This window comes from Caretta caretta, chromosome 25, assembly GCF_965140235.1.
Source record: "Caretta caretta isolate rCarCar2 chromosome 25, rCarCar1.hap1, whole genome shotgun sequence".
NCBI classification, from domain to species: domain Eukaryota; kingdom Metazoa; phylum Chordata; order Testudines; family Cheloniidae; genus Caretta; species Caretta caretta.
Genome location: NC_134230.1, coordinates 4735147 through 4751946, shown reverse-complemented (window position 1 = coordinate 4751946; position 16800 = coordinate 4735147). Strand labels below are relative to the sequence as shown.

The following is a 16800-nucleotide window of genomic DNA, read 5'->3' as shown; positions in this document are numbered from 1 at the left end:
CAATTCCCATAGACTGGCATAGGAAGAAATTCCTATAAAAATAGACTCTAAAAAGTGAGAACTTTGGGGTCTGATTCTGTAAACCAACTTCCAGGAGCATCAGATGAGCATCTGACAAGGCCCTGCTCCCTCCTCATGTCCAGGCCACCTGGCCAGTGGCTTGGCATGAGCAACTCTAAGGCTGGTAACTATGATAACAACCTTGCAGAACCTCTGTGTGTGTGTTTGTATGAATGAATGTGTGAATAAATATGAGATTGAATGGAATGTTATAGCTATAACTAACTGCTTACTATGATAACAACCTTGCAGAATCTGTGTGTGTGTGTGTGTGAATGAATGTGTGAATAAATATGAGATTGAATGGAATGTTATAGCTGTAACTAACTGCTTACTATGATTCGTTCTGTATTCACAATAAATGTGGTATTTTGCCTTTTTCCCTTTAATAAGATCCTGCTGGTTTTTAATTTATTGGTATAACAAAATGTGGTCCCATTAGTCTAGAGAGCACCAGGTTTAGATCTCATGCAGGGATCGGTTGTTGCACTTGAGGGTATAACCTATCTAGTCCTTTAAGAAAATGGCTGATAATAGGGTTAACGAAGACTGATTGGCCAGCAGCGCCTGGGTGGAACACTGAAATCACAGCCAGGTGAACTTTTATTGACGACACTGACAGACCTTGCTGCTTGAGGTGTAACAGATAGTCCAAGATGACGGATATTGACTGTACAGGTGGAGTGCCCCTTTGCATTGACCAATCTGAGAATCTTTTCTGCTTAGCTATGTACGTGGCCCTAGTGGATGGTTTCTTGCTACCAAGGAGGACCTCTCTAACAGATCCTGAGCAAGCCAACTCCAAAAGGGTTTAGCCATGGAGCTTCCATGCCGTGAGATGGAGACACTTGAGATTAGGATGCTGAAGGTGGCTGTGGTCCTGAGTGATCAAGTCGGGACTAGGGGCAGGCTGATTGGGGTCTCCACCGACAGGTCTCGGAGTGTGGTACAACAGTGCTGATGAGGTCAGGCTGGCACTGTCAATATCAAAGACAACCCTTCCCTTCTGACCTTCAGGACAACTTTGTGAACGAGTGGGATGGGTGGAAATGCATAGAACGAATGGTCCTTCCAGGGAAGGAGGAATTGTCTGCAATCGAGCCTAAGCTGCGATTCAGGAAGGAGCAAAACTGCAGACACTCCCTGTTATGTCTTGTTGCGAACAAGTCTGTATGGGGAATTCCCCATCACTGGAAGGTGCTGTTCAGGATGTCTGGGGGAATGGACCACTCGTGGTTGTGGAAAGACCTGCTGAGATGGTCTGTCAACTTGTTCTGGGATCCCAGAAGGCAAGATGCCTCTAGGTGTATCAAGTGTGTTATGCAGAAGTCTCACAGCTTGAGGGCTTCCTGGCATAGGGGAGAGGAGCTTGCTCTACCCTGTGTATTTACATAAGATAGCATTGTTGTATTGTCCGTCATGACCGATACATATTTTCCTTCCAGATGGGCTTGGAAGGTCTGGCAGCCCAGGTATACTGCTCTTAGCTCTCTGATGTTGATGTGAAGTGAGAGCTCCACTTGGCACCAGAGGCCTTGAGTCCAGAGCCTCTCTAGATGCGCTCCCCACCCCATCACTGATGCATCTGTAAATAGAGACAGCAAGGGTTGAGGTCTGGAGAAGGGCACTCTTGTGCAGACCGTCTGAGGATTGAGCAACCACAGGAGAGTCTCAATGGCCAGTGGGGGAAGTGCAACTACCTTGCCCAAGCAGTTTCAGCTTGGGCGATACACTGATATCAGCCAAGACTGGAAAGGCCTGAGCCGCAGCCTTGCATGCTGTACTACATATGTACAGGCAGCCATGTGCCCCAGAAGCTTCAGGCAGTTCTGTGCCATGGTGGTGGGGTATCGTTTGGGGTCCTCTATGATGGAGCATAAAGCCTGGAAACGAGACTCTCGTAGGAATGCTCTGGCTTGTCTTGAATCTAGAACTGCCCCTATGAATTCTGAGTGGGAGCGAAGGTCGCCTTTTTGCATTTACCAGCAGGCCTAACCTGTCAAAAATTGATTTTATTAGGTTTGTGTGTGCCTCTACCTGAGCCCTGCTGCGGCTCTTGATCAACCAGTTGTCGAGGTTTGGAAACTCCTGTACCCCCTGGTTCCCCAGGAAAGCTGCGACGACTGCCATGTACTTGGTGAACATGCAACGGGCCACTGACAGGCCAAAGGGGAGAACTGGTGTGGCAGCATAGCTGGCTTGCCCCCGGATGGTACTGGGGAGTGGTGCTGGGGCAAAGGAGGCCGGTGCAGTACCATAGCTGGCTTCCCTCAGGATGGTTCCAGGAGTCTTTGTGGTGCCAGCGCTTTCGGGCCCAGTGCACACTGTCGCCTGGTGGGAGACGGCAATGCCATGAAGGCTATTAGTTCCCTAGCTGCCTCAAAAGTTTCAGGCCTGGAGAGCAGCTCCAGTGTCTCTCCACAGCTCTCCCGAGGAGGGGAGTCCATTAGCACCAAACTTGACTGGTCTCTCACTGGGGTCTGAGACACTGGTGCCATGCTGGATAGTGCAGAGCTTGAGTGGCTTGGTGCAGGTCCCACTCTGCTCAAGTTCTTTTGTGGTACTGGCCTCGATGTGGATGAGCACCCCCTGTCAGTTTTCTTCTGCTTCTTGCGCGGCACCGGTGACTGGGAGCAGTGCCGTGAGCAGAGCCTCTATGTACCGGAGAGCCCTGCTGGTGTTGAGAATCTGTAGACTTAGTCCTTTTTTGGTGTAAAGGTCTCCCTCGTCAATGCCAGTGCAACTTTGCACCATTGCGGACGTGCTGGGTGCCAGTTCAGCTGAACTTGGCTCTAAGTGGGGACAAAGGGCTGTCTCCATCACGAGGAACTTCAGCCTCTGATCCCTCTCCTTTTGAGCTCTGGAACGAAAACCCCTGCAGATCTTGCAGCGCTCCTATTGATGGGATCCTTCCAGACACTTAAAACAAGAAGTGTGAGGGTCGCTCTTGGGCAAGGCTTATTGGAAGCCGTGCACAGTTTAAACCCTGGAGACTGAGGCATGTCCAGTCCTACGACAGGAAAGTAGTACACTAAAGTACTACACTAAATATATATACCCAGGTTGACTAACAAACTATATAAAGGGAGAAAACGGTAAGACCACTATGGCAGCACTTGCAGATGCAAGAGAGATACCATCTGTGGCGGTTGACTGGAGTGTAAGAAGGAACTGAAGAGGCCGGGGGGTTGGCAAGACCCTATATGCACCACCAGGAAGGTGCGATTCCAGGGGGCTCCAGAGCCAACCAATGTATACCGCTAGGGGAAAATCTTCTGGTGACTGTGCACGTAGCATGCACACACCTATTTGGAATCAACATGAGCAAGCACTCAAAGAACAACAAACTAGAATTACAGGAGTTTTCAAATACACACCCCATCACACACACAAAAAGAGAACGAACTCTGGGCATTTTAAGCCCAAGCCATCACTTTGTTCCCAGGACTCAGAAGCCAGCTTTTTATACTGGATGTTTTCACTTTAAAGTTTTCACCTGGAGTAGCTACTTTCATTTAAATTCAATCACATAATCTTTGTTTTTCTGATTAAATATATACCTTAACTCTGTCTCTTAAGTTTTGCCCAAATACAAATGCTTGCTGTGCATTGTGCTCTGATTTCTCGCCATTTTCATCCTCTGAAGTATTGTGAGACTCATTTTTCTGACATTCTCTGACCTAAAGGGGAAAAAAAAGGAGAAAAATTAAGCCTAGAGAAATTAGATCAGTTTGTTGAATAACATTTTTTGTTAAAAACTATACTTTTTCCTTTCCAATAATTTTCATTAATGCTATGCACTAGGAACAAGGGGTGTTCCAAAGAGGACGGAGCTAGGCTGTTCTCAGTGGTGGTAGATGACAGAACAAGGAGCAATGGTTTCAAGTTGCAGTGCGGGATATCTAGGTTGGATATTAGGAAAAACTATTTCACTAGGAGGGTGGTGAAGCACTGGAATGGGTTACCTAGGGAGGTGGTGGAATCTCCATCCTTTGAGGTTTTTAAGGCCCGGCTTGACAAAGCCCTGGCTGGGATGATTTAGTTGGAGTTGGTCCCGCTTTGAGCAGGGGGTTGAACTAGATGGCCTCCTGAGGTCTCTTTGAACCCTAATCTTCTATGATTCTACGAACATGTCAATGTTACTATAAAATTTGTCTATGGATAATGATAGGAAAAACCCACAATAAATCAGCAATTAATGTAAGAACATTAGAACGGCCATACTGGGTCAGACCAATGGTCCATCTAAGCCCAGTAGCCTGTCTTCCAACAGAGGCTGGTGCCAGATGCTTCAGAGGGACAAAACAAAAAAAGTTTTTCTCTCCTGCTGATAATAGCTCATCTTAATTCATTAGCCTCTTACAGTTTGTATGGCAACTTCCACCTTCTCTGTATATCTATATCTATCTATATGTTCCATTCTATGCATCCGATGAAGTGGGCTGTAGCCCGCAAAAGCTTATGCTCTAATAAATTTGTTAGTCTCTAAGGTGCCACAAGTACTCCTGTTCTTTTTGCGGATACAGACTAACATGGCTGCTACTCTGAAAACAGGGTAGTGTATCAAATGATCCATCCCCTGTGATCCAGTCCCAGCTTCTGGCAGTCAGATGTTTAGGGACACCCAGAGGATGGGGCTACATCCCTGACCATCTTGGCTAATAGCCACTGATGGATCTATCCTCTATGAACAATGGGACCCCAATACAAATATTGACTGGACCAGATAGAATAGTTCATCTAGAGAACCACTGATAACATAAGCGGATAACGAAGAGCAAATACTTCACAGAATGGAGACAACTAGACACCTATTAGACCTATATGCATTACAGTTTCTTTATAACTGCAATGTTCCAGATACATTCACAAAGATCATTTCTAAAGAGAATAATTGCAAGGTTCCGCTTACTTACAGGCTGTTTTTTTTCTTTAGACAATATCAACAAGTGGCCAAAAACATAGGGGATAGAGGGAATTATGATGCCTGTTAACACACACACACTCACACACACTCACTCTGCAAGCTCCCGGTCTTAAGGCTGCTTAAAATTTCCCATTATAAGCCCTTGCTTTCAGTTGTGTATACATTTATCAAACTTTAAGCCATCGGGCTGAAATTTTCCATGTCTGCTCTCTGCCCTGGACATATTTTTTGCAAAGCTTCAGTGAAAATGATTAAGTCACTTCCTCTGTCTAGGTGACTCAGCTCAGAAACTTCCTCCTCCCTTGGGAGTCAATGAAAGGAGCATTTGGCTGGTTTCAGTGGCTCATTTCCTGCCCCACTTCTCTCAGCCTTTGCCACTACACTACTTTCCAGGCTGCTAGCTCGCTATCCTGGACTTCTAGTTCCCTCTGCTTCCTGGCTGCAGGCCAGATTTTCAGCTCTATGTTGTTGACCCCCTGCTGTCTGGCTCCATGGAATAGTGCAGGAAACAGGCACTGGAATACAACTAGCTCCAAGTTTAGTGAAGTCCATGGCAAAATACTATAGCATCTTGGGAAAATGCCAAATTCTACAACTATGGAAATGGAATCCACAGGGTCCTGACTGAGATGAATGGGGCAGTTCACATCTTTCAGAGCTATTGTTTCCAGCAGACTCACTGCATCTGTTAACCTTGAAAACATGAACAGAGGACATTTCCACAGCCATGTGAAGTAGAAGCATGATTTTTTTTAATGGAAGTTCAGATTCTGGAGCACAATTCTGTGGCAAGCAGGAGTGCAAGTTGGGTGTACTGACAAGAGCATTTTAGCAGATATGGGGTACCGGAAAGACTTGGGGCTAGGTGTCGTCCCCCCCCGGATGGGGTGGGGCTGTGCTCTGCTCCTTAAAGGAGCAGAAAGCAGCTAGGGAAGGCATTCATTCTTTAAATGGCTTTAACAGCACAATACATATGCTAACAAACTTAAACAAAGGCTTTGTTTAAAGTTTGTTATCACATGTATTGTGTTGTTACATTGGTCAGGAGTCCTCAACAGGGGAGAGGTGGGGGGGATGGAAGGTGTTTAAACAGTATTTTTTATTCTGTTTCTCCCCATTGGTCTGAATTATCCATGACATCCATACTGCATCACATCAAATCCAAATCATTAGAGAAATGCCTCTGCTTGCACTGACCAGAAGATGTTTGGATTCTGATGTCAGCCCAGTTTTGCAGTCTGATGGGAATCAAGTGTTGTCCCCAGTGTACCAAGAATTCTTCTTTGCAGCCAAATTAGTCTAACATGCATTTTGCTAACTGGAACTGGAGCAGCAAAACAAAGAAAACAAATGCCTCCTTTTCCAGCTTTGTGGGTGAGAAAACTATAAGTGAAGATTAGAATGCCAGACGCTGATGTCCTTAAACTAGCTGCCTCAGGAATCTGCCAGGAACCTCGCTGAAAATATGTTCCTCATCTTATCACACATCTGCCCACCTTTATTTGAATGAAGCTCCTTCTGATCTGACACCTCAGACATTGTCAATTTCATCCAGAACAATTTACGAACTTGGAACCTAATCATGTAAACCCTTAATCATTTGATCAATCCCATTGAAGACAATGGGACTACTTGCATGACTATGGACCACTTTTGTGGACTGGTAAGAGTTTCAGGAGTCTGTTCTGTTCCTAGAAAGGAAGCTGAATCCCCCATTCAAATGCAATGTTTGGGTACAATACCATAAAGCAGTTTAGGATACAGTTCTACTTAAAATTTGTCTTTTAATATGTCATACATATGCTGAAATGGCTTCTCACCCAACTCCCATATTCCATATAAACCGACTGAATACTACATATGTGGGGGGAAAGTGAGTAGTTAAGCATGTTGACATTTGTATTACAAAGCGGGATGTTGGAGGGGACGGGGAGAGTGTGGGGGCAGGGCAGGAGTCACATGGAGGGCCACGTGCCCCCCCTTGCGTCCCTCCCATGAGCGCAGTACTGGCAAGAAATTATTTCTACTTGCACCACTGGTGGCAAGGGGTGAACTTCACAGCCACAAGACACACTGCCACAGAGGGGGACACAATCTAATTACATTTTACGTACTATTTGTTCTACAGACCCCCTCAATTAAGGATACAGGATGGACACTGAATGAGGCACAACATGGCAAGAAGAAATAGGATACTCTCTTATATTTAAGGTACTGAACTGAGACACAGGAGAGCTAGTTCTATTCCTGGCTCTACTACAGATTTTGTACATGATGTTGGATAAGATTATCAATGTATATGCACGGAGGGCCAAATTAAGGTTGCACTGACAACCTTTATTCTGGCATTTTTAACATCTGAGTGCTTATCTTTGCAATCTTAAAGTTCTGGTAACATGTTTGTCAGGGAGTCATGGGTAAAATATTTTGTTCAGCTACAGAATCAGGCTGGAGGTAGAGGCAAGACAGATGGAATATTGGGAATGCCCTACCTTAAAAAGGAAAAGCTGGTTGTGGACTTAGCCAATGGATTTTTATGGACAAATAATGGGAATTCAGTATACCTATTTATGTTATAAATCTCATAGACAGCTGTACAGCAATTAAGGCCCCGGAAGGAGGGCAGGTAAACAACTGGGATCCATGGGTGGAAAGGTTCCCTGGGGTATAGGCCAAAAATAAATTGGAATGCAGGAAAATTGGTGCAGAAGTCTTGATATGAGGACCTGATCCCTCCCCACAGTGCCAATATAAATATCCCCAAGAGGCGGAGGAATAAAAGTAACCATAGAAAGTTTGTTTGAAGGCAGCAATATTGGACAAATGGCCAGTACCAACAATGCCCCTGTTTGGCCTGTACCTGAGGGGTATGGGATGACTTGAACAAGGACAGTGGATTTTAAAGCATTGAATGCAGTGACTTCAGCCTCTGCTCTAGTGGTGGCTAAATACCAAGAACGAGTTGCCACAGAAGCAGCCACAGCATAGTGGTTTTCAGTGATAGATTTAACGAACGCTTTCTTTCCCATTCCCTTACATCCAGAGTCTTGGTACAAATTTGGTTTCACCTATAGGGGACAGCAATTCTGTTTCACAAGAATGCCCCAGGGTTTCATAACACACCTGCACTTTGTCACACCCATGTGGTCAAAATGTGGGAAAAATTGGCACCTGGAGACCAAAAGAAGGTAGCGTCCTATGTTGATGACATATGTGCGCATGGAATTGACCGAGGGTAGGTCAATAGACTCACTGAAAATGTGGTAAGGATTATCCAAGAAACCAGATTTAAGGCTAGCAGAGCCAAGGCCCAATTGGCACTGAAAGAGGTAAAATATTTAGGGGTTATATTGGAAAAGGAGGGATGAACCCCAGATGCACAATGGGTGGAACTGATTGGGAAACTTCCAGCCCCCCGGGTATAACATCATTAAGTGCTCTGTTAGGAACTTTGAATTTCTCAAGAGATTTTATTTAAATGTATGCTGCCAAAAGTCACCCACTGTATTTTCTTCTAAAGAAAGGGTGGCAATGGGCATGGGGGCCTGATCAGGCAATAACGTTACTGATCCTGAAAGAGGATCTAGCCCAGCCCTAGTATACCCAAAAGTGAAGGAGCCATTTATCCTACAATTGGTACTGACGTAGCACTGGGAGCAATGCTGTTGCAGAAACAAAGCACGAGAAAGTTACAACCCATTGCTTATGGATGTAAAATGCTAAGCAGTGTGGAGCAAGCTTTTTCACAAGGGGTAAAACTGTTTAGCCCTAGTACGGGCCTTGCAGCACTGGGAATACGTGATTGGGGGATCCTAAATCACAGTACAAACAACATATTCTCCACTGAAGTATAATGTATCAGGAAAAGCCCAGGAGGTACAGATAGTCAATCCTCGGTTGGCACAATGGACTTTTGCCCACATAAACTGGGGGATAATAGTAGAAAAAGGAAAAACACTATCCTCTGTACCATACGGATTAATAGTGCAAGGACAAGAACATGAGTCCCCTCTGCTCCCATAAAAGGGTAGAGTAGCCAGTAAAGTCAGGACTCACCCTACAGAGGGCATAGAAAGGAGACATGCAAATTTCGTTTGTGAATAGGTCCAGCTATTACAGTGAAGGGAGAGCTAAGACAGGATTTGGTGCTGTAAAAAGGTTAATACTAACCAGGAATTAAAGGGACCAGTAAAACCACACTCAGCACAGGCTGCTGAAGTGGTGACAGTCCTAAAGGTGTCACAGACAGCGGATCGAGATGCCACACTGGCAATATTCACTCATTTGGATTGGGTATACAGAGCAGAGTGGTTTAGTTACCCACCTGGGCAGCTAGGGATATGTGCATAGGAGATAGAAAGCCAGCAGCTCATGAACACCACCTGGAATAAGTGACGGCCTTAATCAAGGATAGAGAGGGAGATACTTATGTTAAAGCACATCAGAAACCGAGAAGTGAGGAAGGAGATTGGAATAACAGAGCAAATATGTTAACCAAACAAGGGGCTCTGCTCACACATTGTGAAGAAAAGGAGGTAATCAGTGTAGTAACTAGAGTGCACAAACAGGTGGTAAGCCCAAAGATGTTGGATTTGCAAGCCATACAGGAAGGGGACAAGGAGATGGAACAGATCCTGGAGCAGAAAACAATCAAAGGGAAAGGGTACATAAAGACCTGGATGGTTTGGACCTCAGGGAACAGCCCAAAAGATGGTTAGTGCCTAAACAAGTAAGGACTGAATTAATTCAATATGTGCATTAGCGATGGTATTTTGGGGTGGACAAAACAGTAGAAAGGGTCAAAGATACAGGTTGGTGGCCCACACTTAGGGAAGATATAAAACAGTGGTGTAATAATTGTCTGCAGTGTGTAGTGGTCAATGCTGATTCAAAAGATACAGAAGGGTCCTATCACCCACTAAAGAATTGAGGGCCCATGGGCCTGGTTACAAGTCTATTACATATGACCTTTTCCAGTCACCCAAACAAAATAAGTATTGTTTGATAATTGGAGACCCATTTACAAAATGGATAGAAGCGATTCCACAAAGATTAACACAGCTCTAACCTGGATTTATGCAGGAAATAGCCCGACTTGATTATGTAAAGAGTTGTCACTTTGGATGGGCTAGCACCAGCAGGAGAGTGAATTTGTGTGGGGGGGTGAAGGGTGAGAAAACCTGGATTTGTGCTGGAAATGGCCCACCTGATGATCACTTTAGATAAGCTATTACCAGCAGGACAGTGGGGTGGGAGGAGGTATTGTTTCATGATCTCTGTGTGTATATAAAGTCTGCTGCAGTTTCCACGGTATACATCTGATGAAGTGAGCTGTAGCTCACGAAAGCTCATGTTCAAATAAATTGGTTAGTCTCTAAGGTGCTACAAGTACTCCTTTTCTTTTTGCGAATACAGACTAACACGGCTGTTACTCTGAAAACAGCTCTAACTACAGCCCAAGAATTGTTTAATGTAGTGTTTAGTCAATGGGGATTTCCTAAGAAAACTGATTCGGACCAAGGGTCACACTTCATTGGGGGAAGCTATGAAAGAACTGTGTGAAATACTGGAATTCAAACAAAGATTCCATATTGCAGGCCACTCTCAATCCTCAGGACAGGTAGAACGAACCAATCGAACTTTAAAGGATGCTTTGAGGAAAATGCTTAAAGAAAATGAAAAAGATTGGGATGAACCATTGTCTTTAACTTTTCTAGCCTTAAGGTCTGTTCCAGCGAGCCATGGTTATACCCGCTTTGTAGCAACAAAGGGACATGAGGACACCTGAACATTGGAGGCTAGCTGTAGATATCCCAGATGGGTGGCAGCCCAAAGTATTAAATGGTCAATGGATTCAGGCCCTAACAGAAAAACTACCAGGAATCCACAACAAAATAGCAAAACAACTGTGTATTAATATTTTAAAAAGTGAATAAAAGACTGGGCTGAATAAAGAATACTATCAAATGGAATGCTGGAGACCAAGTAATGTATCATAAATTTGCAGAGAAGGACCATTCTCTGGGGATGAAATGGGAAGGTCCAGTGACCATTGTAGAAAAAGCCAGCCCAACAGTATATCAGGTAGAAATTTGGGCAAGCAAACAAAACAAGGCATAGTTCAAATGGTTCCATTCCTCAGTTGAAATCATGGAAAGGGTGTTTTAAGCCATAATCTGTCCCCACCAGGGGCTAGAAAATATTTTTGTTTTTCAGACAGTGTACAGGCAAGCTGGCACCAGCAGAACAACTGAGAACACCATGGGTCTACTGTTGTGACAAAGACTGCGTTGTGTGTTTTGTGTTGTTAAATACATGCCTGAGTTAAAGTACAGCCAGTTAAAAATAAAATACACATTATATTCAAATGTAATGCCTATAACAATAGGAATAATTTTAACTGTTGTAAAGACATTGCTTGGGCATGCCCATTACATAAGAACGGCCAAACTGGGTCAGACCAAAGTCCATCTAGACCAGTATTCTCTCTTCCAGCAGTGCCCAATGCCAGGTGCCCCAGAGGGAATGAACAGAACACGTAGTCATCAAGTGATTCATCCCATCGCCCATTCCCAGCTTTTGGCGAACAGAGACTAGGGACACCATCCCTGCCCATCCTGGTTAATGGCCATTAATTGACCTATCCTCCGTGAATTTATCTAGTTCTTTTTTTTAAACTTTGTTATAGTCTTGGCCTTCACAACATCCTCTGACAAAGAGTTCCACAAGTTGACTGCATTGTGTGAAAAAATACTCACTTTTGATTGTTTTAAACCTGCTGCCTATTAATTGAATTTGGTGACCCCTAGTTCTTTTGTTATGAGAAGGTGTAAAAACACTTCCTTATTTACTTTCTCCATACTAGTCATTATTTTATAGACCTCTATCATATCCCCCCTTTTTCATCTCTTTTCCAAGATGAAAATAATAATCCCTTATTATTCTCGCCTCATATGGAAGCTGTTCCATAACCCTAATCATTTTTGTTGCCCTTTTCCAAAACTTTTCCAATTCTAATGCATCTTTTTTGAAATGGGGCGACCACATCTGCATGCAGTATTCAAGGTGTGGAATACCATGGATGTATATAGAGGCAATATGATTATTCTGTCTTATCTATCCCTTTCTTAATGATACCCAACATTCTGTTCACTTTTTTGATTGCCGCTGCACTTTGAGTGGATGTTTTCAGAGAACTATCCACAACTACTCAGAGATCTCTTCCTTGAGTGGTAACAGCTAATTTAGACCCCATCATTTTATATGAATAGTTGGGATTATGTTTTCCAATGTGCATTACTTAGCATTTATCAACATTGAATTTCATCTGCCATTTTGTTGCCCAGTGACCCAGTTTTGTGAGATCCTTTTCTAGCTCTTTGCCACCTCACTGTTTACCCCTTTTTCCAGATCATTTATGAATATGTTGAATAGGACTGGGCTCAGTACAGAGTCCTAGAGAAAACCACTATTTACCTCTCTCCACTCTGAAAACTGACCACTGATTCCTACCCTTTGTTTCCTATCTTTTAACCAGTTACTGAACCAAGAGAGGACCTTCCCTCTTATCCCATGACAGCTTACTTTGTGTAAAAGCCTTTGGTGAGGGACCTTGTCAAAGAATTTCTGAAAATCTAAGTACACTAGATCCACTGGATCCCCCTTGTCCACATAGAATCATAGGATATCAGAGTTGGAAGGGACCTCAGGAAGTCATCTAGTCCAACCCCCTGCTCAAAGCAGGACTAATCCACAATTAAATCATCCCAGCCAGGGCTTTGTCAACCTTGACCTTAAAAACCTCTAAGGAAGGAGATTCCACCACCTCCCTAGGTAACCCATTCCAGTGCTTCACCACCCTCCTAGTGAAAAAGGTTTTCCTAATATCCAACCTAGACCTCCCCCACTGCAACTTGAGACCATTACTCCTCATTCTGTCATCTGCTCCCACTGAGAACAGTCTAGATCCATCCTCTTTGGAACCCCCTTTCAGGTAGTTGAAAGCAGCTATCAAATCCCCCCTCATCCTTCTCTTCTGCATACTAAATAATCCCAGTCCCCTCAGCCTCTCCTCATAAATCATGTACTCCAGCTCCCTAATCATTTTTGTTGCCCTCCACTGGACTCTCTCCAGTTTTCCCACATCCTTCTTGTAGTGTGGGGCCCAAAATTGGACACAATACTCCAGGTGTGGCCTCATCAGTGCCGAATAGAAGGGAATAATCACTTCCCTCAATCTGCTGGCAATGCTCCTACTAATACGGCCCAATATGCCATTAGCCTCCTTGGCAACAAGTGCACACTGTTGACTCATATCCAGCTTCTCGTCCACTGTAAGCCCTACATCCTTTTCTGCAGAACTGCTTAGCCAGTCAGGCCCCAGTGCATGGGATTCTTCCTTGCTAAGTGCAGGACTCTGCACTTGTCCTTATTAAACCTCATCAGATTTCTTTTGGCCCAATCCTCCAATTAGTCCAGGTCACTCTGGACACTATCCCTACCCTCCATTGTATCTACCTCCCCCCCAGCTTAGTGTCATCTGCAAACTTGCTGAGGGTGCAACTTGTCCCATCATCCAGATCATTAATAAAGATGTTGAATAAAACCGGTCCCAAGACCAACCCATGGAGCACTCCGCTTGATACCGGCTGCCAACTAAACATCGAGCCATTGATCACTAGCCGCTGAGCCCGATAATCTAGCCAGCTTTCTATCTATTTTATAGTCCAATCATCCAGCCCATACTTCTTTAACTTGCTGGAAAGAATATTGTGGAAGACTGTATCAAAAGCTTTGCTAAAGTCAAGATACATCACATCCACTGCTTTCCCCATATCCACAGAGCCAGTTATCTCATCATACAAGGCAATCAGGTTGGTCAGGCATGACTTGCCCTTGATGAATCCATGCTGACTGTTCCTGATCACTTTCCTCTCCTCCAAGTGCTTCAAAATGGGTTCTCTGAGAACCTGCTCCATGATTTTCCCAGGACCTGAAGTGAGGCCAACTGGTCTGTAGTTCCCCAGGTTCTCTTTTTTCCCTTTTTTAAAGATGGGTACTATATTTGTCTTTTTCCAATCGTCCGGGACCTCCCCCCATCACCACCAATTTTCATAGATAATTGCCAGTGGCTCTGCAATCACATCAGCCAACTCCCTCAGCACCCTTGGATGCATTAGATCTGGACCAATGGACTTGTGCAAGTCCAGCCTTTCTAAATAGTCCTTAACCTGTTCTTTCACCACTGAGGGCTGCTCACCTCCTCTCCATACTGTCTTGCCCAGTGCAGCAGCCTGGGAGCTGACCTCTGTGAAGACCGAAGCAAAAAAAGCATTGAGTACATTCGCTTTTTCCACATCCTCTGTCACTAGGTTGCCTGCCCCATTCAGTAAGGGTCCCACACTTTCCTTGACCACCTTCTTGTTGCTAATATACCTGTAGAAACCCTGTGTATGAATACACAGAGTCCATATCGAAGAACTCTGGTTATGTAAATGATCTATGTTTCTTTTTGGAGTGTCCTCAGCATATTCCCACTCTTGGGATAGCTTGGCAAGCAGTATTCCAAGAATGGAGGGGGGGGGACAAGAAGTCCAAATTAAACAAGGACTGAAGTATCACTCTGCCATCAGATCTGGCTGCAAATTTAACACACAGTGTTTACTGAAACTGTGAAGTGAACCTCAAGTGTCAGCTTTAAATATTTCAACTGCTCTTGTAGAGTGAGTTCTAGGCCTGGTTTACACTTAAAAATTCAACTGACCTAGCTACATTGCTCGGGGCTGTGAAAAATTTCATGCGGAGTGCCATAGCTATGTCAACTTTATCCCCAGTGTAGATGCAACTAGATCAAAAGAAGATTTAGCTACCACCTCTCAGAGAGGTGGATAAACTACATGGATGGGAAAAGCCCTTCTGTCAATGTAGGAAACATAGCCATAGCACCACAGCAGTACCACTGTAACACTTGTTGTATAGACATAGCCTAAGACCAGGAGGAGGAGGGAGACGAAATCTTATAACTCTCCTCTACACACTGTCTGAGCCATCTAGACTCAGGCTAGAACTGGGCAGAAACAACTAGGCCCTTACCATGCTCAACATAGAAAATAATTTGGGAGAACCCCTAAAGTCTTTAGTTCTGTCCAGGTAATACAATACAACTCTTTTTGCATTTAAAACATGCAGTGTGGACTGATCGTTATGTGCCTGGCGTCCAAGAAAGAACACTAGTAAAATTAATATTAATTAACTTGAAAATCTTAAATTACTTCATGAAGAAATCAGGGGTGAAGTCTTCATGAAAAACCACATGAGGTTCAGCCATCAAAGCATGTATTTCACTAATCCTTCTAGCAGATGTGATTGCTATTATAAAAACTGTTTTTATGGACAGGTGAAATAAAGAACACCTTGAGAGAGGTTCAAACTAAGGGGACATAAGTTGTTTTAATATTAAGTTTAAATACCATAGAAAAACTGGGTTTTCTACTGGCAGATCCAAACTCAATAAACCTTTCAACTGAGTTGTGTGAGAAAACAGATTTACCATCAATATGTATATGAAAAGCTGTTACCGCTAATCAGTGGATTTAAAGCAAGTAGGTAGCTACACCCATAATTTTCAGGTGAAACAAATATTCTATAATATACTGATTAGGAGTCGAGACTGGATCAACGCTTTTATCAGACGCTCATAAAACAAACCTTTCCTATTTCAAGGTCATAATATTTTCTACTGGATGGTTTCCTAGAATTAAAAACACATTGCACCTCAATAGAACAAGACTTCTAAATCAGTTAAAGTACTGCTGCCCAAGCCATTAGATGCAATGACTGGAAGCTGGATGAAAGACTCTCCCCTCCCTGCTGGGAAAATAGGTCCACTGTCACCAGTAGCATCTTATAATTCCCTTTGAACAGGAGAAGTAAGTCGATATACATTGTTGTCTTGGACAGAACTGGAGCAATTCTGAATAATTTTGGTCGCGTCCTGGTTTACCTGCTTTACTACCTTTAATGTTAGTGGGAAGGGGGAAAAACTCAGACAGTACAACTATTGCCCAACTGAGGAATGCACCTGTCACTGACTGTGAGCTCACTCTTAAATAGGGACACTTGCTATGGACTCTGGTGGCAAAAAAACAAATGTCTAGGAAGCCACATAGGTTGAAAATGTCCTCAGCCACCGAATCCTTTACTCACCACTTGTGCATCTGCCTGGAATCCCTGCTCAACCAACCCACAACTTCACTACGAGCTCCCGCTACATGTAAGCCATCTGAGTATAATACACCAATCACACAGTTTTATTGCCTCCTTGAAAAGAGAAGACAAAACAAGCTCCTCTCTGTCTGTTTACTTAATACATTGATGACATATTGTCCATAGGAACTTGGACTACTGAGTTCTGCATTTGTGGGAGATACAACTTGAGACCTAGAAGGACAGCTCTCAGACCTAACACATTTATATGTAAAAGGGATTCCTGGGGATTCTTAAGGCCTCAAATTAATAAACTGTTTAGATGTGCCCCCCAACCTAGTTTCATCAGACACTTCCAAAATATTACAGTAGGAGGAGCAGGGATGAATAAAAGTACTTTGAGAACATTCTCTGGCTTCAGCCAACCTGTTAAGAGATATTAAAAAAAAAAAATTCAGAACAGCGATTGTCTTGAACATGCTGTGCATACTCAGTTTGATGTTTCCTGATACCCAGCGTTGAAGTGACCTCATTCTGGATCTGCAGTACATAATATGTTGTTGAGGTCAAAAGACCTATTAAAGTCAAGTAAATCATTTTCTGACAGA

General features: G+C 43.8%; 1 protein-coding gene across 7 annotated transcripts in view; it reads right to left on the bottom strand.

The window, feature by feature from the left end:
• RANBP3 (RAN binding protein 3) overlaps positions 1-16800 on the bottom strand; it is a 174962-nt gene that overhangs the window by 47474 nt on the left and 110688 nt on the right. For all 7 annotated transcript variants that reach the window (XM_075123100.1, XM_048830695.2, XM_048830697.2 and 4 more), the window contains one exon: positions 3621-3740. In XM_075123100.1, coding sequence (XP_074979201.1) covers positions 3621-3740 — 120 coding nt within the window. The remainder of the gene's footprint in view (positions 1-3620; positions 3741-16800) is intronic.